The sequence below is a fragment of the Prinia subflava genome, chromosome 5 (assembly GCF_021018805.1).
Source record: "Prinia subflava isolate CZ2003 ecotype Zambia chromosome 5, Cam_Psub_1.2, whole genome shotgun sequence".
Taxonomy (NCBI): Eukaryota; Metazoa; Chordata; class Aves; order Passeriformes; family Cisticolidae; genus Prinia; species Prinia subflava.
Window position 1 is genome coordinate 59,964,551 of NC_086251.1, and position 23,156 is coordinate 59,987,706.

Genomic DNA, 23,156 nt, shown 5'->3' on the forward strand with positions numbered 1-23,156 from the left:
AATCATTTGAGTTTTAAAACACCTTTAAGATCATCAAATCCAACCATAAATCCCAGGGTTGTGGTTTCATCTGAGTTATCGTGAAAGTGAAGTCTTCCTTCAGGTGATTCCATCCTTTTGGGCTCCTTTACTCTTCCCTACACTTACTTTGAGCTGTTCATTCCTTTTTTTCAGGTTCTTAAAAGTTCAGTGAAAATTAGCAATTGAACAGGAAAAGAAAAACCCATGCTGAATTAGTTTCTAACAGACACAAATGATGGAAAAACCTCGCTAACATCCATAGGCTGAGCTTATCAAGCCAATCTAGTCCAATCCATGTGGCTCCAGGCTGTTCATAGCACATCCCACCTCTTGTCCAGTAGGAATGTTGGTGGGGGAACAGAGGCTGGGTGAATTCAGCTGCCTACATAACAGCTGGTTTTATACATTTTACTGTCTCAAGGTGCTGAGTTCAAGTAACTCCCTCTGGAGGAAACAGAGAGCAAAGTGAAGATGAACTGACAAAAACCCTGTGGAGGAATAGGGGGAACAAACAGCAGCAAGAGATTTTTCCAGAATAATTCCACTGCTAGTGACTATGTCCACAGTGGGGCTGAAGGATTTTTGTAAGTCCAAACACCAAACAAAAGCAGGAGGGGAACCCTGAGTGCCATATTCTACGTGGCATGAAGGGACAGATTTGCCCAGCACTTTTCCAAGACAGGGCTCGTGTTGGCTCAGCAATCCATCCATCCATCCCCGTGGGGTTTCCCAGATGGAAGCTCCAAGCTTCACTGTAAGCTGAGCCTGCCCCTAAGGCAAGCAGGATTCCTTCCCATTGCTCCAGGCAAACCCCACAGCTCCCCCCACTACCTCAAGATTTGTGTTCTGGTGATTTTGGATCAAAACCGCCCCGTTTTAACAGACACTGAAAGGAGAAGGCTCATGACCTCACGGTAACATGGTGCAAGCAAATGTTCTTTTTTTTTATTTTATTTATTGTTTTTCAACTTTGCTAGTAGCTCAAGTTTCCAGTTATATCCTTCCTGCTGGCTGGAACTACATTTGGCCTTGGTTTTTCCCCTGCCTCCTTACACACACTTTTTCATTCTTGCTCCTTTCTCTCCGTTTTGAGAACAAAACCTCGTTCCAGCACTTTGCCCTCACAATCAAAGCAGCAGCTAAAGGCTATGACTTACAAATCTGTCAGGTCTCAGAGGAGCCAAGATCAAATAGAGATCAAACAGAGTCTGCTTTCCCAGCAGCAACACTGCAACTCTGCCAGCCCCTGGAAATCTCAGTCCATCTGAATTCTTTGCTCTCCACTCACTCCCCTGGAAAGGTGGATGCTATCAGTTTTATCATCATTTCAGGAAGTGAGAAAATAGAATTCCCTCACCCCACATAAACTCACCTCATAGATAAAGGGAATGAGAGTATATAAGGGTTATATTTAAAACTAGTGTTTCTTGGTGCTCTGCTTTTTTTAGCAAAGATACAGAAAAAAAAGGAGGGAACAAAATTAGGACTTAACAAATCTTCAACAGATTATCCCCAAGAGCAGAAATGGCTCTTTTAGTCAGAATTTCCACCTTTTTCTCCTACACTGAATGCACATCTGTGCTCAGCCAGATGTTCCCTATCCAGGATCATGTGCTGGTGTGCCCTGCACACTGCCAGTGCTGCTGCTTCCCCTCAGTCACCTCCAGCCCCTGAGTTCAAGAACAGGTCAGGAGCTCACGGCACAATTACATCAACTTAACGCTATTAAGTCAAACCTTCCGTGTCAGGATCGTGTCAATGAACTACGGAAGCCGATCCCAAAATTCTCAGAGCCTTTAGGCTGCGGCTTGCAAAGCTTGCAGGGAAGAAGTCTAATCCTCTTCTAGAATTAGAGATTTTATTGCTTCCTCCTGGCTTGCAAACCATGTTTCCAAGGAATGAAAAAAAAAAAAAATCTCTGCATTTGGAAATTTAAAATTAACCATTCCCTGGTGCCACGTGAGCTCCCCAAAGATGGCAAGAGGGACTTAACGTTATTACGGTCACCAACTCTTGTGCACTACAGCAGAAATAAAAGCTAAAATCCATTAAGAAAGAGGCAGATGTCTCACAGGAAGGGCTGCTTCATCAGAATAGGAGTTTTAGCTTAGTTAATTAGGTTGGATTAGGACAATAAAATGATTTATGGGAACACTTTAGTTTTCTTTGTTGGTAGTCGAGCTGACCGACACCACAGTGATGTGTTTAAAATTAATGACAGCAGAGCCTTCATGAGTTAAATGCTTTCAGACTTGGCTGCCGGCCTTCCACTGCTTTTATAAAAAGAGAACACAAGAAACACTCAGGGATGTCAGACAAAAGATCTTGCAACTTAAAAGGAAGCTTTAGCCAGCAAGGAAGGAAGCCTTCAAAAATGAAGAACACATCCCATTTCCACTGGATTTTTGGACAGATTGACTGCCAGAGCCAGCAGACTCTGAGTTATCATAAGGAAACGTAATAAAAGCTCATGAGCATGAGCCACTGATATTTGCCCACATCAGAAAAGTACGTCCACCACTTGGGAATTTTCCCAGCAAATTAAGACAAATGCCAATTCATAGAACATTAGCTAAAGACTGTTTGCAATTTTACTCCATCTCAAACCTAACAGTAATTGCCCAGAATTACTGCTTCTCTAACACAGCATTTCAATAAATTTACACTGACCTCTGCCTACTGATGTAGTTACTATATATATACTGTAATTTTCCCACAGCCTTCTGCAAAGAAAGACACATTATTATGGAAAACTTAAGGGTTTCATGTGCCTGTAGGAGAGGCTGAAATATCTCTATCAACCAGAACCCCTGGTCCAGCTCTTTTAACTCTGCATCTGCTTCCTGCACAGCTCCATACAAGCCCATTCTTCCACGGTTTTCCCTTTCCTTATAAACATTGCAGCTGCAACAACACCTATGCAGTCATTTTTGAAATACCAGTGTTAATACCTTGTCTATCTCTAATACTTCAGCTGTCAATATTCTCTTGACAACTAAATGAGTGTTAGGAAATGGCCAAAAAAAGACCAAGAGCCAATAACTGCATGTAGGGAAGGAAATGTGCCACCATAAAGAAATTAAATTTTGTCACTTTGAAACGACCTACGTGTGGCACTGTCTGCAGGGCACCCACCCCACCTCAATCTACTGAATGCAGATCACTCCCCAAAACTCAATGCTCAGTGACTACACAGGGGCAAAGTCAGCACAGTGAGGTTTATTTACACTTCACGTTTCCATGGCTTTTGAAGCACGCCCAGGTTTGTTTTATGCATCCTTTCCTGCTGAGGTTGGAGGGGGCAGCAGGGACAGCCCATTTGTCTCGGGCACACATCAAAGCCATCTGCTCCAAGTGCACATGTGGGGTTGTGTGTAGCCACTCGAGCACTTCACCATTTATCAACTCAACAGGCAGATGTTAAACCATTTTCTCCATTTGCTGAATCTGTGTTGTTTTAGACAACCAGCCAATACCACACACAGCACCCTCTCTAGAGAGGCAGCATTAAAACATGCCATTCCCTAATTCTCTGGATGGGTATTGCTGAAGGGAGGAGGCACAAAGGTAAAAGTTTTCCTAGATAAGCTACTATAAAGCTGTGTCAGGGCTGATAAGACACTTGGCTACACTCTGCTTTTCACAAGAATGCAGAGTAGGCTACTCCGCAGACAAAAGGGAGTATTCAAAAAATCTTCACAATGCATAGAGGGTGTTGGTGAAATTGCACAGATTGAAGTCAGGGGTCCAAACTATCATTTTTGCAGCCACTGACCAGACCAGAGTCCCACCTCATTCCTAGGACTCCTGACCAGCTCTGCAAGCCCAGTTGTTCCTCCTAATAAGTAAAAGCAGCTCAAAGTAGACACCAGTTTATAGCAACAAACACCAACTTTATGACACAGTAGCTCAGGAGTCGCTTTGTAAATCACCAACTTTTTGTGAACCAACACTCTACAGAACCCTTTTCCTGAACCTATGAATCATTTTCCTCCCAATCTCAACTCTTCTCTTTTCCAGCCCTTAAGATCCTTCTTCTCTTCTTCCATTCTCTTCTGTCCACCTGCTTTGGAGCCTCAGGAGACATTTCTGTTTCTCACTTCCTGTGCAGAGTTTCATCTGTTTGATAGAAGACTTTAAGTTGTATCAGACTGTCATATGCATATTTTTGGAAGTTTTGCATTTTTTATATTTGCAGTCAACAACAACTTATCCATACTTTAAAAAAAGTCCCACTACTTCTTAATTACTCCAGCAGGGACTCTCTTTTCATTGTCTTAACTGATCACTACAGACTATATGGGGATCCCCTATTGTATTACAGGTTAGATTTTCATATTCCTGTCATTATAGCTTACAATCAAATTAAGATAATTTTGTGGAGGCCAGTGAGACCTTCCCTCATGTGTGACTTACCGGAAAGCAAAACTTCTGACCCCAAACCTTCTGGCATTAATTTCCTAAGACTAGGATTTCTCCAGGAAGACTACAAGCCTACAGATTTAAACATGAAGGCATAAACATGATTTTGTCACTGCAGCTGGATCACATCCCCAAAACTCTTGACACACCCACAAAAATATCAGTAATTAGAGAAGGATGCAACAGTGTTTGTAACTGAACATTCTGGTGCCAACAGTCTACAATTCCTTTATACACATCAGGAACAAAAGCAGCAGATGCCTGGCTACACTCATGTATTTGGGTATGCCAAGCACACAAAATAGCCACAAATTAGAATCCTTAACTAAAAGCCAGACAAAAACAAAATATAGTGATAATGTCCCCTCAAGGGCTTCTATCAATACATAGCCTGAAAGATTTGTACACTCGGCTCATCAGCAGTGAATGCTTCTGTGAATCAAAGCACCCCTGAGCACCAAGCTGTGCCTGCCTGCCAAAGGAGAGCACATAATGACACTGGGAGAAGCTGCAGATCATTCCACAGCTCCCAGAAACCATAAACTGCATCTCACACAAGTCAGTTTTACATTAAGACAGCCAGAGACTCTCCAGACAGTTACCTTAACAGATCTGTTAAGCAGCTGCACAAAACTCTCTCAAGAGGGAGGGGAAAAAAAGCAAATTCTTCTTGCCAAAAAGCCGTTCAGTGCTTCTAGAAAGCAGTAACATTTTACAGAGCCCATCAAGGGACAGAAGCTGCTTTCTAGAAATCACACTATGGAATATTGTCCTGATAGAAGGCACTCTGACAGAACAAACACAAAAACAATCAAGTTCTTTTTTACTGGTCTGGGATTGCTACAGGAACTGCAATAAGTCATTGCAAACTGGATTTTGTGACAATTTCCTCCATGGAGGCTTTCAATAACAAAAAAATATCCTCTAGAATAGTTCAACTGGTGCTTGAACCAAGCTGGGCAAACTTGACAGTAGCTCTTGGCAAAAGTATGTTAAGTCCACCTTTCAAGGAGAGCGTCCTGACTGCAAGGGATTTCTGAGGGCAGAAGGCACAAGACAGGTAAATCCATAGCATCTGACCTCTCTGTTCAAAAACACAAGTTAATACCCCACATCTTGCATGTGGAAAAACATCACTTTGGGTTTCTTTAGCCCTACAAGTGCACAGTGAACACAGTGCTTGTAACCTTTCCAGTTCTCATTTAGACACACTACCAGGCATCTTCCTGGGCAAAGTTCAGAGCTTTCTCACATTCCTTACACAGAACTTAGTGTATTTAAAAACACACACACACTCTCTGAACTGTGTTTAACTGAGCTACTTAAGTGATTTAAGTCAACAAGATAATACATTAAACAGCAGTCGGAATTAAATCCTGATTTACGTGCTGCACAGGAGTTGAAAAATCAAGTTGCTAACAAGTGGGAAGCAAGGAGCTTTCCTCTCCACGTGTGCAGTTGCCAAGCTCATCTCAAAACATAAGCGACTGTAAACCCCTCTGGTGCTGTCTCTGAATCCGTGCAAAACTGAAAACAAGGCTGGCCCAGATTCCCAAACCTTTCTAAATTATCCAAGGGAGGAAAAAAAATAAAAAAAGAGCCAGGAGGTGTCACAGCTCTGGGAGGATGTGGGACCAGTACTGACTCTCCATCTTGCAAGTTGAGAAAGACAATGAAAAAGCAAATCCCATTCTCAGTCACTCACCAGAACTACAACAAAGTGCTTACAACCAAATTTAGGATTCATTTATCCCAGAATGTTTTGTCCCTGAGTGTTACTCCAGAACTTTCAGTGTCCAAGATACCAGCCAGGTTCACAAAACACAAGTAACACCAGTACAGGGAGGTTCAGCTCAAAGCCACACACTTAACTTCAGCATCTTCGTGTATTTACTCAACTTCAGTGTGGAATAAGGAGTTGGGGAAATTCTCAATACCAACAGCACGCTCCTGAGCAAAGCAAGCACAAAAGAACTGGCTGAGAGCACTTGAGCCAAAATACAGGTCACGTCTGCCACTAAACAGCTTTGATATCAGCGTGGAGCCAAAGGGAACTTTAATAGCAGAGTCCAACACAAACAGCCACTGTTGTAAATGTGCCACATCCTCAGCCCCCATGGCCAGAGCACAAGGCTCTGCCCCATCGTTTATAATATCACGGAATTGTTTAGTTACATTTCAAACCCCGGGGTGTGAAAGGGCGAGCACAGGGCAATTAAGAGGCAGGAAAATTCCAATCTGTAGACAGGAGTTTGACAGAGCAGCCACATCTGCCTCGCTCCCATCAGATAAAGACCACCACAGCCCATTACTATTCTGAGCTGGTAGCAAAATCCCTCCCTTTACAGCTTTGGAATGGAATAAATTTAGCTTACTCTAGATTGTAGTGAAGGATATTCTGCAGCCCAATTCCCAGTGTTCAGAGAAAGTAATTAGAGGATTAGTTGCCTCTATTGCTCTCCGTTCCTGTTATTTTCATTGTGTTCTCAAATTCGAATCTTCTGTCGTTTTTCAGTAAGACTGATACACACAGAAGAGAGGAAGGGAAATTTATTTCCCTAAAATTTAAATCTATCATGCCAGCTTAAAAATTCAAGCCACAAAGATTTGTTTTAAAATTTATGATCCAGGAATTTGGGTTTAGCAGGCTGTACTAGATGCATCCACATCAGGAAATTACCACTTATCTTTTCTGCAGTTTATTAAAATTTAAAGCAAGCTTTACAGGCAGCTTGCTTTCTATTCATATGTAATGTCAGATAAGAGAACAGCTCATCAGAAGCTCTGCACTTCACACAACATGATTTTACCACTGATATGACCTGCTTTGCCCCTCTCCAAAACAGGCTGGCTCAGACAGAAGCAAGGCACAACTCCATCCCATATTAACAATTTTTCCCCAGATGTACCTTTAGTAATAAGACCCAAATTATCTGAACATACACACAGAGACAGAAAGACTATAATAATTAAAATTATATTTTATTTTTATATTTTCATTTTAAAAATAAAGATGTGGAGCACAGGACTAGAGCTGCAGGAGCAAAATTATGGGATATATCACTATTTCTATGAGAAATACAATACCCAGTGGTAAGTGGGATTTGGGGCTTTATATTGAATGAAACAAAGTCTGAGTAACAGTCTTAAATAATGACACAATGCACTTAGCAGGCCCACAGTGTAAATAAGACACAGTTTTAATTAGGGTTATAGAATATGCAGTGCTTCCTAGGATAAAGCAGCCCACGTTTATGTGGAGAACAGGTTTATGAAATTGCACACAGCAAAAAGCACTTCAAGGACCTTTTTTTTTTGCCCACAGCATGCCTGGGTAGAAGTTCTTTACATAAAAATTATTTGTGTTTCTCAGTATTAACTGATTTAAGGCACGAATTTAATTTGGTGTCTTAAACAACTTGATTTCTTAAATCAGTTGTTTAAGCTCAGTTTTAACAAGGAGGAAAATCTTTGTGTGTTGATTCTTCTCCTGGCAGAGCTTTGAATCCCAATCTCATGACAATTAAGGGTATTTAGCACACAGCACTATCAGGCTGCCCATAATAAAGATGATAAACATGTTCAATATTATTGCTTAATTTAAGAAAAAAATCATTAATTTACACACATGTTTCTGAGAGCTTTAAGAGCAGTATTTGACACGTTTCAAACCACTTCACTAGCCACAGTTTTACAGGTTTAGTGAGAGCTGGACTTAGAACAGCCATTACACATTTCACACAGCTCAAGAGATCACTGCTTACTCACCCATCATTTTTATGCTGGAGATAAGAAGAAAAAAGTTTCCCTTCTGCAACTCTCTGCCAAAAACCCCATTTTGACTTTCCAGAGAGCTGCCCCACAAAGCCCAGAATTATTTAAATCATTTCCACTGTTTCTTTCCTCTGCACTTACCTGCCCTTTACATTCTCTTGACTGAACATCTAGTCACAGTTGTTACATGATTTGGAAAACATATATTATATACTTCTATCTATATCTATATCTAAAATTAAAAACACTGAAATGACATGGTTTGGGTGCAATGTTACTCACATTCCTGAGCACGTTTGGAACAGTTGGAAGGTTTCCAGGGGAAGCTCCAACACACGCTGTAACTGGCAGTGAAGGCAGCTGTGGGTGAGTGAATTAAGAAGCAGCTCTAGTGACTCCCTGGAGTAAACACTGTCTACAAATAAATTATCAAATCATCTAATGCAGGCTCTAGAAAAATCATGAGTAGTCTTTTTTTTTTTTTTTTTTTTTTTTTTTTTTTTTTTTTTTTTTTTTTTTTAAAAAGCAGCAGTGGCTGTGAAGATCAAATTGCAAGAACTCTGCCACCACTCTGCTGGGCTAAGAAAGCAATTTAAGAATAGTAACCATGGGAATCTGCACTGAAATCAATTGATTCTTTCACAAGGTATGAACTGTAAAGCTACAAAACCCAGCAGGAAGCCTAATTAAAGACAACAGATGAAAATGGCAATCTAGATCAAATGCCAGATTAAAAAAAAAATAATTAAGAGCTTACATATTTTTAGAGCAAATATAATAAATGGAAATCCAAAAAGATAATCTCTTCAAAGTCAATATAAATGAAGAGTATATTCAAATTCACATTTAATATAATTATAACTGAAAAAAACCCATTTTTTCTAACAACCACCCAGCAAGCTGGTGCAGATTCACTGATCCTTAAAAACAAGAACTTAATAGCACAGCAACGCTGAAGAAATGCAGACCACAGAGTGCAGTGCCAACACAAAAATTCTTTTTATATACAAATTGTACACAAATAGTTGGCTTTACTTAAAAAATTCCTTTCAGAAAACTGCAGCAAAATCTCTCTTGGGTTCTATAAACATTGAAGGAAAGAGTTGGAGTGTCTCCATAGCTGAATGCACTCACCTGCAGCATGACTTCCAACTACCTCAGTCTCAGTCTATCTTGTCCTATCAAAACATTCATTTTTGCATTGACCCTCCAATGTTTTATTAAATCTCTGGGATAATGACATGTATTCTTTAACAAGCAAGGTAATATGCAGAAAATATTTCACACCTAAAAGGTGTTTTATTCAGCTGCATTAACCCATCCTGCTCTCTCAACCTCTGCTGTTATTATTAATACAGCTATTACATCTAATAGGAAATTCAGAACACCTTTTATCACAGTATCTCATTTTGACCTTTTCATTTCTGTTCGTGGCAACTGATGTAAAATTATTTCCACTCAGGAGATTTGCCCTCTGACTGTTAAGTCAGGTCAGGGAGTGTGGATAACAGGGATTTAAAATGATGGCACGCAATCCATAAACCCAAATTTGTGGCTGATTATAAACTACATTTTACACTTTATACAGTATCATTCCAAATTTACAATTCCCCAGGCGAAATATAAACTCCAGTCTGAGGCCTTTTGGTATTGGATTTTGTTGTTGAGCCTCTGTAAGAGAAGCAAATAATCCCTTAAATCTCACATCTGCTTTGCCTAATGAAGCACCAGGAACAAAAGGCTCCCAGAGCTGGGAGGGTTTCCCTGCATCCATCAAGGCTCAGGGCTCTCACCCCCTTCCCTGCACCCTGGTGTCTCTGCAGGCAGAGCTAGAGCTACAAATCACATCTGGGCTGTAAAGATGGGATCTTCCTTTAATCTTCCCACACTAATGCTTCCCAGGTTTGTTTGTTCCCCACATTATGTACACAGGGACTTTCACTAAAAGCATCATCATTTTCTACACCTAAAGAAAAAAAACAAGAGAAAGAAAGGCTCCATTTTGGCATTTACTCACTAACAGCCCTAATCTGTTTTTACAACAGCCATTACCCTCCCATTCCACACACTGCACACAGTGACTGCTACAACAAGAACATTCTCCATCCTTTTCAAAACCCTGCAGTTACTGGGATGCAACTCACCTCATCCTTCACCCAGAACCTAAAGACAACAGTGAACACCTGCTTTAGAATAACCAAATACTTTTGCACACTTAATATTTTCTCCAAAAGAGCACCAAGAAATTACAATTTAGATTTTTACACAAAATTACCTAATCAGGTTAAATTTTCCCCATATCAGGTATTTTCCAAAGTCATTCTGTTGTCCCCCATACTGCTTTAAGTGCATCACATTTGGCTAAAATATGTCAATTTGCTTCATGCTAATTTGATTTCATCAATGAAGTGTAAAATATACTAAATCAAAAGCAAGCCAGATTTCTTCAAAGCAATCAGTTTTCATACAGCAGCATGTGAAAATTCCTAGGCAGCTGCTGGAGTTCAGAATCAAATTGGTGAGGCACTTTCTGCCAGGGTTTCTCGGGTAGTTGTGGTGAGTAACTTGTGGAATAGCTCATTTAAGCTGCCAGCTTTCATTTGCTGCTGTACCAGGCAGAGTCTCTCCATTCCCTCCTTCAAATCACTTTTGCTACTCCTGTTTGAATCCTCTCCAGTATTTCAGAATCTTTCTGAACACTTGACAGCAGATCTGTATTGGATAAAGCAGCCTCATCAACACAGACTGTTCAATTCCACAATTCCCTGCTCATCCCAGTCCAGAAATCCATTACATTTTTACCAACTGGAGACAACTCTTGTTTCCAAGGCACAGTCCCTGCTGCAATAGCTATAGGACCTCCTGAAATCCTCCAAATATTTCACTTTGCTAGTATTTTGGTTATAGTTGATTATAACTAATGTGGTTTTTTAAAAAACCTGTATCACCAAGCCATCTGGACAACTCCATGCAGCTGTTCTGTTTCATTTACCCTTCTGACACTTCAACTGCTAGCAATTTTGTCAAATGAAATTTATGGGGTTTGTTATTTAGGGTTTTCTTTGTTGTTTTTCAAAGGTTTTCTTTCATGTGATGCATTTAATGCTGGAAAATTGCTTACTACTATGGAATCCCATTAGTAACCAGCTCAGGAATTCAATTTCACAAATAATTTACTGGGATTTAAATTAATTAATAGCCAACTGATAACAGTGAAGATAATATCACCTAAAGCTCCTTTCCATTTCTCTCTTTTTGACTTTTCATACCACTGTTCAGTGGTGCCTTATTCCCATCCTGCACAGGGATCTGGTCCCTCCTTATCCCTTTGCAGCTCCTAGAGGACCATTAAAGCTCTTCAGGAATTCCCCACTGTTCTCACTCCAGCAATCAATTACCAAGCCAGCAGGTGCTCTCTTCCTCTCTCTTTAGCCACTTAGGATCCTTGGGAACACACTCATTTAGAAAATGGTATTTCTAGGAAGTCCTCAATAAAGCAGGACTCACCTTATAACCCTGCAGTGAACAGACACTGCTGTTCTGCTGTTTTCCCCAAATACAGGGAAAAAATGTGAGCAGAGGGATGAAAGGCAGTGGGGAGGTGCTGTGCAAGCTTTGCCATGCCCACCCTCCTTTGGGAAAAGGCACAGCCAGGCTCTCTCCTGCTCCCAGCAAACTCAGAAAATGCCTCATTACAGAAAAGGGATCCAATCTAACCCAAATGGACGAGGAACTGATCCCTCCCTCATGAACAACAGGATAAATAGTTTAGAATTCCTCATTCCTCTTTACTGCATCCTCATACACTTTCTCAAAATGTCTTTTATTATACCAACATCTCATTTACACTCAGCAAGTCACAGAAATGTCAGATTCCTCACACTATTATGTGGGCAAGCAAGGAATTCTTGGGACTAGAACCTGCTGAGTTTCTCTCCCATTTGCTGCTTACCACACTCACCACAGCCTCTCCACCTGGATACTCTACCTTGTCTTCAACCCTAATGACAAATCCCACCAGCAAAAGCTTGGGGTCATCCTTCATATAATCCATTTTCCATTGAAATGCAATAAAATAATGCACAACACCAGAGCATTTAATTCTCACTGCTCTTGGTACGTTTGTTTCCCCCCCTCTCCGTGCTGAGAGCATCTGAGAAAGCCAGGATTTGCATCCTGCCAAATCTATATATTGACATACTCTTTTAAGTAAAATATTTTGAATAGACCTCTCCACATTACCACCGTTTCTAAAAATAAATATTGAACAATAGCTAAAGCTCACTTTCCAGGCACTGAGCACTGTGAATTGCAGGTAGCTACTTAAGTACATTCTCTTCAAAATATTACAGACATTCCCTTAACAAGGAGTTATAAATGCATGAATAACCTATTCAGTTCCTGACTTGCACTCAATACTTCAATGCTGGCAAAGATATCACTATGAAAAAAGAACTCTGTCCTACTAAAACACATAAGGGAAAAAAAAAAAGAGGCATTTATTTGTTTAAAAAATTATTTAAAGGGTCTTGAAACAGGTGTGCAACAGAATTTCCTGCAGTGGAATGTATAAATGTAAGACAATTTTGTGTCTGTTTTGTGTCAAATGTATCCTCATTACAGTTTTGTGCTGCCGCCCAAGCCTCAGCTTTGATAGCTGTAATTGTCAAATTAAAGGAGGTTCAAGTGTGATGTGAAAAGACAAAGCACTACCTGAAGAAGGACGTGTTACTCTGAAGTGTAACTAACAGTCTGGAGGGTCTGAAGCATTAAGTACTTGCCCTCAGGGTTGGATCAGTGAATCTAAAACTTCAGGAAAGCCTACTTAAACCAACACTAGTCCATCATGAAATTGTTGTTAGAGCGTGAGGCTTTAAGAGTTAGAGCATTACGTGCCTGTCAAATTGCATTAAGCAATATTAGAATTAGAGCAGTTTAAAGCTGTTTTGGGGCTGGAAGTGGCCCTGTCTTTGGCTGATAGCAGTGGAGGAGCTGATGCAGCAGAAGTGTCGATACTTTTGGAACATCACTATCAAACGAGTCGGTTTCAATAACACAAGGTATGTCTGAACCCACACACATTCTCCTGTTACTACAACAACAGCAGGGAAAAAAACCAAAACAAACCCCCAGTTAAATGTTCCATCAGCAGGGATGAAATACCACACAGACACAGAAAATAATAATTTGTTGTGTCTGTTGAATCCTGAACTTCACCTTGCTGGGACACGGCCGCGGGGAGAGAGGAGCCGCTGTAATGAAGCCCCTGGGGAGTACAAAGATAGAGATAATTGCAGCTTTGTCTCACTGCACATCAGCCTGACTAACTTCTGTTAGGAAGTTCAAACACCATTTCACAAATTAATTCAAGATTTTTTTTATTTTTAGTGAAAAACAAACAAAAAACCCACACGGTACTTATGGGGAAGGCATTCACAAAAGAACAATGCGCTAGAGTTGTAAGAACAAAAGGCAGACATTCCTCCTGGAGGAAAAAAAAAGCTGAGTTGTTACTGTGAGGCTTCTCCTGAGCAAACACTCCAGGAGAAATGAGCTGAAATTCTGTCCTGACCTGGAAAGATTCATTTTATTTGTGACACTGGGAGATGACACATCAGTGTTGTGCCGCCAGACACGCAGATCCCTGACTGACACTTTCTGCTCAGACTGGCTTCCAAGGAAAATAATAATAGTTTTGAGGAAACGAGAGCTATGAAAGAACAGCATGTATCCTACATTTTTCCCTTCAGCAGCAAAAGGCCTCAGTAGCAAGGAAAATATCAAGAGAGCAGAAGAGTTTGAAGTGTAACGTGTAATTTTTAGTGCTTGTCTCTGAGCATCGCACTTAGCAAAGCGTGAAAAGCACTGATTTTCAGTAAAGCTGAAAGAGGTCATCTAGTGTAACTAATACTCTAATTACAGAATCACGCTTCTTAGGCCAGGATTCCCCTTCACAAAAACGTGAACAAACAGCAATGCAACAAAATCCTATCATTTCCTGCTTTACAAAGTTAAGATCTGTTTATTCATGAAAATTCAAACCTAGGAGTCAGTGAAGATTTTAGGATTTAAGCCAGAACCATCAGGGCTCTAAACTACTTTCATGAACACAAACATTCAAAACAAATAATGAAGAGACGAATTTGTAGTTCTACATTTTTACGTTATTAAAAATCTTTTCTGAATCTAATGTTATAAGGAATATCCTGTCAATACATCTACTCCATTCTGTCAATGCAGTGCAGCAATTTGTGTTCAGAGACCAGCAAAGAAAACTCACTGTGGCAAAAACAAGGTTCTCATTTTGCCAGCTCAGGAGAAAAGAAATAAAATCAAAATATTACCAACATGGAGTGACAGACCAACACAGTGCAAGTGTGATTGTTACGAGTGAAAACTGGGACACATCAAATCTCACAACTCCTGAGCACACCAGACTGCTTTTACTTTATGTGAATTCCAGTAGGAGCAAGGCTCTACACCAGTAGTGAGTGCTAAGCACAGTGTATACATGTTTTATATATTAAATGCAAAATGAGAAGGAAAATTCTCTTTTAAAGCCCCATGAGTACAGTTTTAACATTTTTCTTTCCAAAAAGAAAATGTTCAGCAATGTTTTTCTAAAAAGCTCAAAGGCATCTCACTGATAGGCCAACCAGAAAAAGCAAAAACCAACGTCTAGACTGCTGGTATCCCTCACTTCCCAGGGACAAAAGAGCAGAGGAAAGGAGCAGCACAGGAAAGGTCAGTGGCAGGAGCTAGGAGAGGGAAGGTTTGATGGGAAGCAAAATAACAGCAGGACTTTAACCCAGGCTTACAAACCAATTCATGAAATCAATTTCTTCTTTACACTCTGTGTTATGTCTGCATTTATGAGATGCACAGGAGGTGATGCAGACAAAGCACAAGCTTCTGCATCAGTCTACTTCCACAATAAATATCATCATAAAAGGTTCATACTATATATCCTTCCACAATTACATCACAGCCAGATTCTGTGTGTCAAAGAGTTCAACTCAACCCCTTCCGTCCCAATTTTTGATGCTTTAAAATCCTGGTAAAGTTGGAATTAAGTCCCAGCCCAACACTTTTGCAGCAAGAACACCACATCAGAGAGCAAGTCTCACTGTTTACACAGACAACCAATCCATCTGCCTCTTCACAAGGAGAGACAACGTGCCTTAGACAGGTATTAATCTTAGTTTCTGCCAAAAGCACTTGAATATAACCACAATCCCTATTTTCAAGGCAAGGTGTTTTTCCCCAATGTAGAGCAAAACATACCCTCGGTATAAGAAACTATTAATAGAGAACTAGTACAGCAAGGCACAATCAGAAATTAGATTAATACAGTACTGATGATGCCAAAACATTCAGCACATTCTTGGCCTTTCCACTTTGCATGCAATTTTTTGCTGTTGACAAAGTTATCTCAGTGAATTCCAAAGGTGAATCTTATTCCACCTCAAGTCTCCATGAGCCAGCATGAAAAAGCATTCAATCATCTTCATACTGGCTATAGTTAGCAGGCACTAAATAAAGAGATTTAAAAGTAGTGAATGCTTCATGAGAAAGAATTATAATTGTAAATTACATTCCCCCTGCCAATAGTTTGTATGTCTTTTTTAACACTGCTCATCTATTCCACTAATAAGAGGAACACAGGGTAACTAGATCAAGGCATAAACAAACAAAAAAAAAGAAAAACAAAATAAAGAAAGCACATAAACAGCAAATCATCATGGCAAATAAATGTGCAAGCTTTTACCAGTCTGGAGACCGTGAGTACATAATATTTGAATGAGGAAGATTTCTGTTTTAAAGAAAATCTACTTTTTATCTTCACTGTTCTTCAAATACACATTGATACACAACAGGAAAAAAGTTTAAGTGATAACGAGGAGACATCATGTACCTGTAACAAGTGTCCTAAGTGCTCTCTCCTTCCTGTTAATCAAGCCTGAGAAACACAAGACTGAGATAATCCTGGAACACTGGACAGGCTGATTAAATACACAGATTATATCTGGGATTTATGAACTTTTACTGGTGCTTACTGGTGCTAACAACACATTTCACAAGTGGGCAAGTGACAGCTGGGAAAGCACTGCTAAAAGACAGCCTATGCACCATTTATGCACAATTAACAAATGATTCTGGATATGACAATTCCTTGAAGACAACTTCCTTGACTTCAAAACAAAGAGTACCCAAATCTTGGCAGGAGTTCAGAAAATGACTCTGCAGACACTCAAGGTTTTGGCAGAAAAATAACTGAAGGACAATGGATTACATGAGGCTCCCAAGTTGTCAAACAACCCATGTACACAAACTGGCTACAGTTCCCTCTGGAACGACCTTCAGCCAGGGTTGTATCAGCAACTAAGATACCAAAATTGGTACGACCTTCTGGGCATATCTGAGTCACTGGAGCCTTGAGCAAATCCATGTGCTCGAAAGCAGCACGTGCTGCTCAGCTGAGCCTCCAGTGACCCTGCACAGCCAAGCCTTCAGCATCTTCCCACATGGAGCAAATGTTCCAACACAGGCTCCAGCCTCAGCCTCCTGACCCTGACACAGCTTTCTACACATGCTGCCACAATTGCCTCCCACAGGGAAGGATTGTCTGCACTGCTGTACCTTGAGCATGGTGTGGGGTTTTACCTAATGCAAAGTGCTTTATTCAGAACAAACCTAGGCAGGACTGTTACCCTTGAGCAGGGAGCAAGACTCTTTGGGTATTAGAAATCATCCAATTATTGCTCCATGACCAATGCTGCAGCCAAGCATTACCTGGGAAACACTGGAACAGAATGGATTAGAGCTCCATGGAAACTCTAACATCACTTGCTGAGGCAACTATCACCTCTCAGCATTTGCATTGCCCCAGTCCAACCTGAGGCAGAAGTATCAGTTGTTAAATTTCAAACTCCTCTCCTTTTCACAGATGTGTTTGAAGCCATCAAAGCCTTTGACTGAGGAAGGTGCCTTCATACTCCTATTTCAAAGTGGTTTAGTGTTTTTAAGGCTAAATGAGGTAAACTCATTGGCACCAAGTAAAAATCAATTATTACTTCAGCCTGGAAAAACCTCAGTGCATTCATAGTGCCACACTGTATGATGGTGTTCTCCCTTGTCATGCTGTATTTGGCATGCACATAGAGATTTTTATTTACCATTATGGCTCCATTTTAATCAGAGGATTTCTACACAGAATTTCTCAGCAGTCAGAGAAAAAACAGAGCCCTACCTCTACATTTACCAAGTACACCTTCATTTGGAGATGACAAAAAGTTCCTCAGAAAGAGCCTTGTTTTTATCACATAATGACACTGTAATATTTTCAACCCTGGCAGTATTTGCTACTACAGTGCAAAGATACCAAGAGACAACATTAAATAACCAAGGTATTTTTAACCAAGGAAACAAGAAGAGAGTTAGTTTCCAGTAACAGGCAAGATCATAACACAGGCATATTTTAAGACATTCAGCATGGGCTGTCTCTCGAACAAAATTGCAAACATTTTGTTTTGACTTCTGCAGTTTATTTATTACGCTCAAGTAGCAACAGAGTCAAATTTTGTGACAAAACACCAGACAACAATTTGAGAAAGCTTGGAGGAGGAGGGATGCGTTAGGGAGAACACTTTATGTGCTTTTACAAGTTCCACAATCCAGCTTTCCAAGGCCAGCTTTTCTTTGGGAACAAACTGGGAGCAGCTGCCCACGCTGAAGCAAGGTCAGCTTTGTCCCTCCCTGCCTCCACCTGGACCACCAAGGCACTGCCTCATTCCTGACCTTTAGCAGTGGGAGATTCTCTGCTGGGCTGAAGAGACAGAAGCGTGGAAAACCAAATGCCAATGCAGAGATAACAGGGAGGGAGAAAAAATTCTGCATGTTTTACACTGTAGCTTATTGTCCAAGGATTATAATGGTAAATACTGTTATAAGAGGGCTAGGAGTCAAAAGCAATCAACAAAGCCTCCCCAAAATTTCTTTCGAGCCCCCTCCCAGCTTTTGTTTGCTCCCACTGTCCTATTCAACATTCCCTCCAAACCTTTGCAGAAAATTCCAAACTAGTAAGCTCTGTATATATATATAATGCAGTGCCTCAAAAGTGCAAACTACAGAAATCAGCCCGTAATTGCTGAAGGGTTTTTTGATCATTCACACAATCTTATTTTCATTTATGCCAAATAGAAGTAGTTTTGGTTTAATAATACTCACAAACTCTCTCAAAACCTCAAGCACAAAAACATACCTCTCTTTCGGCTTCTCTGAACCATATCATCTCTTTAATTACCTCTTCTGGAACTCTGGACTCATTCAGCTGAAATAAAGTTTCAACAACAGCACTGTTAGGAAGAGCACAGTCTGTGGAAGGGAACAGAAGCTCTGATCCTCAGAGGCTGTAATTCACTACCCAAAGAACAGCTTCCAGAGAATTTCCCAAAGAGCTGGAGAACAAGCAAGCTGCTACAGGTTCAGAAATTCCCTGGTCATCCAGGCTGTAAACGTGTATGCTCTGGGCCCACAAATTCCGGTTTTTCAGAACTCATCTTATACTACAGAACAAAGCATTTCTTCAGTTAAACTTCTCTGGAATTTGAGGTTAGCAATAAAACCCAGAAATTTGCATTGCTGTAGTGCAAGTATAAAATGTGGTTTATCTCATCAGGGAAGTTCCATATTCTTTTCAGATTTCCCTGCTCAAGAACACCCCTAACCAATGCTGAACAGAATTGCTTCAGACACAAGAGTTATCCAAGCTGCAAACTGGGAGTGCTTTGTCACCTAAGCCTTCAATCAGTTGTGAAGTCAAGGAGGAAAAACAAACATGAGCAGCTCCAGGTCCTGGAACCAGAGTTTCTTTGGCCACATGAGCTTCATGAAAGAAAACTAAATACATAGAAATCAAACATGTACTGGCTTCCCCTTTTTTTATCCTGGGTTAGAGCAAAAGAGAAAGAAAAGTGTCTCTCAGTATCTTAAACTTACAAAACTGGAGAGGTTCCCAGGAAAATCTCTGGGACCACAAAAGTGGTAGTTGTTGTCAACACCCAAGGCTGAGAGTGCAACAATTCAGGCTGACCCCAGTCTGAGACAGATCCCTGCTCAGACACTGGCCTTGTTCTCAGGCCGTTGCCCTCAGAGTGAGAACTCCCAGGAAATGTGCAATCCTGAGCTCAGTGCACCACATCCTGAGTTTTTCAGGAGTGATACCCCTCCCTGCTTGCTGGTATCAAGAAGCAGAGAAGAAAGCATCCATCATGCCCTGGCTGTGGTGAACTCAGTGGAAGAGAGATCCCTCAGAACTGGGGGAAGACAGAGAACTGAACAGAGCAAGCTGGCAGTGCTGGGCCTTTAATGAGCTTCCTCAAGTCAAAGCGATAGGCATCTGCTGCTACTGAAATTAGGCAGTCAAAGTATAGATTACCACAAACATTATCTCACAGCAGGCATCTGCAGAGTCCAGAACTTCCTGAAGAACTGGCAGGATCACTGTGGACAAGAGACATGTAGAATTTCAAGGCAAGTCTGTACAGAAGGCACTCAGTCTGACACAGAGGTCACTCAAGTACAAGCTCTGATGTAGGTCCAGGGGCTGGAGTCGTTTGTTTTCATGGAAGGACACCTCAGGGATGATAAAAAAAAAAGATAATGATCTTGTAGAAGCAAAGCCACAGTGCTAAAGAATTCTGAATTGCTTTATGACTGCCAGAGAATTTCTGCACGCAGAGCTGAAGAGCTTGGAGCATCCAGCCAATGAAGCATCACCACAAGCACTTTGCTGGGGATACATCCCTTCAAAAGAGATTATCAGGATAAAGCACTCCCTGTTTTCTCCTAAAATATTTGTGAGGTCTTTGGTGTTGAATAGGAGCACACCAGAAGGACCTCAAAACAAAGTAAATCCACATCTAAGAGAAAGCATAAACATGTCTCAGACAAGAGACCTACAGAGTAGAAAAGGGAATCTTTGAATGTCACAAGAGAGTCACCCTTCTTAGTTCTTCTCTTGGCAAACAGATAACATTGCTCATTTTACAGATGGAGTCATAAGAGACTCCCAAAAAGAGAAATATTTAGATTTTGTTCTTTCCATCAACAAAATCTCTAAGCACTCTGAAAAACAAGTATTTTCTAATTTGTAAAACAGGAGTAGCAGCTGTTTGTTTCTCTGAAAGTTACTGTTGGCCCATGATGTTCAATTGCTTTCTGTGATTTCAAAATAATTGCCCCTCTCAACAAAACCTTGGAGAGAGAAGTCTCATCTCCTCTTTGATGCAGTTCCAAATCCCCTGTTCCAGGAGAGCAGTTCCATACTCTCTGACTGATACACACTACCTGACTTCTCCAAAACACACTGTTCCATACATTCAAGACAATTTCTTCTGGACATTAGTTTGAGATAACAGGAAAAGCATATCCATCATCAGTTGCCATGTTCCCCTTGTCATGAAACAACCTCTACAGAGAAGAATTCCTGTATTACAGATGCTGACAGTCCCAGACTCTAATAGTTGTATACAAGCCCCTGCAGCCACCAGGGTGTTCCCAACTGTGCTCCAGCACAGCCCACCCAAACACCTGGAACAGCACAGCACATCCCCACCCGTTCAACACCCAAGAGACCCTCAGCACTGCCAGCCTGCAGGCTGAGTTATCCCAAACAAGTTCCAAAGGCAGTACCAGCACACTGACACAAATGCTATGCTCAGGCCATCCAGCTTCATTTGATCCAGAACCAGACTGCGGAGTTTTCCTGACTTTTAGGAAGCTCAGAGCAGCCCAGCCCTTAGGATACATGCACTGCTAAGACCACATCCATTCCAGCTAATTTAGAGTCCAAACAGAATAAATATGGAACAGGACAGAGCTTCACTGCTACAGCAGGTGGTCCAAAATTTCCACTCTAAATTCTGGGGAACGGTGGGGAAGCATGCAGGAACCAGTCAAACTGGAACAAGACACTTTTGAACAAGTCATGCTACATTAAGCTCAAGCTGTGAAATTTTCATCTGCCAGTGAAACAAGTGGCTCTTCCATCTCCAGTACAAATCCTACTCCTCGCTTTTCTGTGGCACAAAAAAAAAAAACAACACAAACAACAATTGAGGACATTCTGTGACGGGCAGCAAGATTTGCAGTCTGACCTTACACTGCAGCATTTAAACCTCAGCTGAGATCCAGCCTCTCCTTTCCCTGGTTCTGCATTATCACAAGCCCAAACCCCCCAGGTTATTTCTGACGTGGTCAAGGAAGCTGCAAAGTGACAGATCCTGCACAGCAGAGCTGCCACAGCCTGGCTCCCTGGGGGAAGCCAAGGGGAAGCGTATGGGGAAACAAAATGTTCCCGAGTTTCTCCACACCAGGCCTGGTGATCACTGCATCAAAAGGGCACCACATTCAAGTAGAATCTGCCCTAAAATATTGATTTAGAGCAGATGTAGTTTAAAGAGAGTTTACAAGGAAAGCATTTTTTGATTTTTTTTTATCCTCTGAAGGGAGAGCACGAAAACAAAAAGCAACATTAAGTCATAAAAAAATAATTGTTGTAGACCTCAGCAATTTTTAATTCCCCTTCCTTCACTACACATCTGGGTTTTGTTAGAAAACACTATAAAATGATTTTCCAAAACCTTTGACATGCATTCTGCTCAACAGGACCCAAAAGCTCAGGAGGGATGGTTTCAAACCAAGCAAAGGTTGTTATTTATTCAGCCCTACCAGTGAAATTGGTGTAACTATTTTCTCCTGCCTAACCATTCCCTGCTATTTGCAAGGGCACAGGGCTAGGGAGTTAGCATGTTAAGATGATGCTCATTTAATAGAAGAAAAGGACATTACACCAAAGAAACTATTATTCAAGCAGACTCAGTCTGATGAGCCAAGAAAAAGCTGCCTCTGCACAAGCCAGGGCTCTCGAGACACCTACGCGATTAAGTTACTTCAGAACAAATTAGTGCTCCATGAACTGATTAGACCATAAATAAGCCCAACAGGAAAGAGAGAAGCCACTGACAGACACAGCATCCTCCTGACAGCAGCTGAGCTCTACAGCTCTCATTCAGAATGAACACCAAAAAGCTGTCAGCCAAAAGGATTTGTGGCCTTTTTACTCCCAATTCAAAGTACGTCAAAGCAGATGCAATATCTGCAGTAGAGAACTAATCACAAGAATCCCATACTTTCATTTTCTCTCGTCACTCAAAAGCACAAATTGCAGCTCTCTCCCCGACCTAATAATTATTCGTATGGCTGCGTTTTGTTCTTCTCCAGCAGCAGCAGGAAACTTGATTAGAGCTGCAGGAACCCAGCCAGTGACTATCCAAGCTGCTGCTGTGATAGCACCAAGCAGAAGCCAACTCGGCAGGTAATTGGACTTGGAAGTCAGAGAGATATTCTTCAGTCAGCTTGAAATAGTAATTTCATAGGGGAGAAAATAGGTTGCCTTTATCTACCACAGGTTACCAAAGGAAAACTTTGATCCTAAGAAAGATAGACATAATAAATACCAAGACACACCACCATAAAAGGTGGGGTTTTTCAAGTCTTCGGCAATTCAAAAGGCATTTGGAATCTTTTCTGGAGTCACTATTGCACATGCAATCGCTTAGGAAAGCACAATATTCCCTTGTTAAAAAGGAATACTTCCAAGGCTCAGCAGTTATATGCTCTTGCCCACTGACTTAGTACTTTGGAAAGTCTCAATTACCATCCACACTGTAACAAGGGAATTCAGTCATGTTTCCAGAGTAAGGAATCCTGGAGGGCTACTGTCAACAATTCTGCTTCTTAATGCCAAACTTCAAGTAATTCAAATGTACATCAAGCCCCTTCTTCATTTCTCCAAACTTCACACCCATGGAAATAATCCTGAAGCATCAGAAGCCAACAGAAATGAAGCATCCCTCTCATATGGGAATGGGGGTGTT

At 41.0% G+C, this 23,156-nt stretch overlaps 1 protein-coding gene across 8 annotated transcripts in view; it reads right to left on the reverse strand.

Moving 5' to 3' along the window:
- PELI2 (pellino E3 ubiquitin protein ligase family member 2) overlaps positions 1-23,156 on the reverse strand; it is a 65,532-nt gene that overhangs the window by 13,954 nt on the left and 28,422 nt on the right. The window contains exons 2-4 of one of the 8 annotated variants that reach the window (XM_063399625.1): positions 19,655-19,719; positions 18,479-18,547; positions 8,500-8,577 (exon numbers count right to left, since the gene is read on the reverse strand). The exons of 1 other annotated variant lie outside the window; for it this stretch is intronic. In XM_063399625.1, coding sequence (XP_063255695.1) covers positions 8,500-8,577; positions 18,479-18,547; positions 19,655-19,663 — 156 coding nt within the window. In that variant the 5' untranslated portion in view covers positions 19,664-19,719. Of the gene's footprint in view, positions 1-8,499; positions 8,578-18,478; positions 18,548-19,654; positions 19,720-23,156 lie in introns of those variants that run through there. 6 more of the 8 variants (XM_063399626.1, XM_063399621.1, XM_063399627.1 and 3 more) reach the window with 6 other exon arrangements.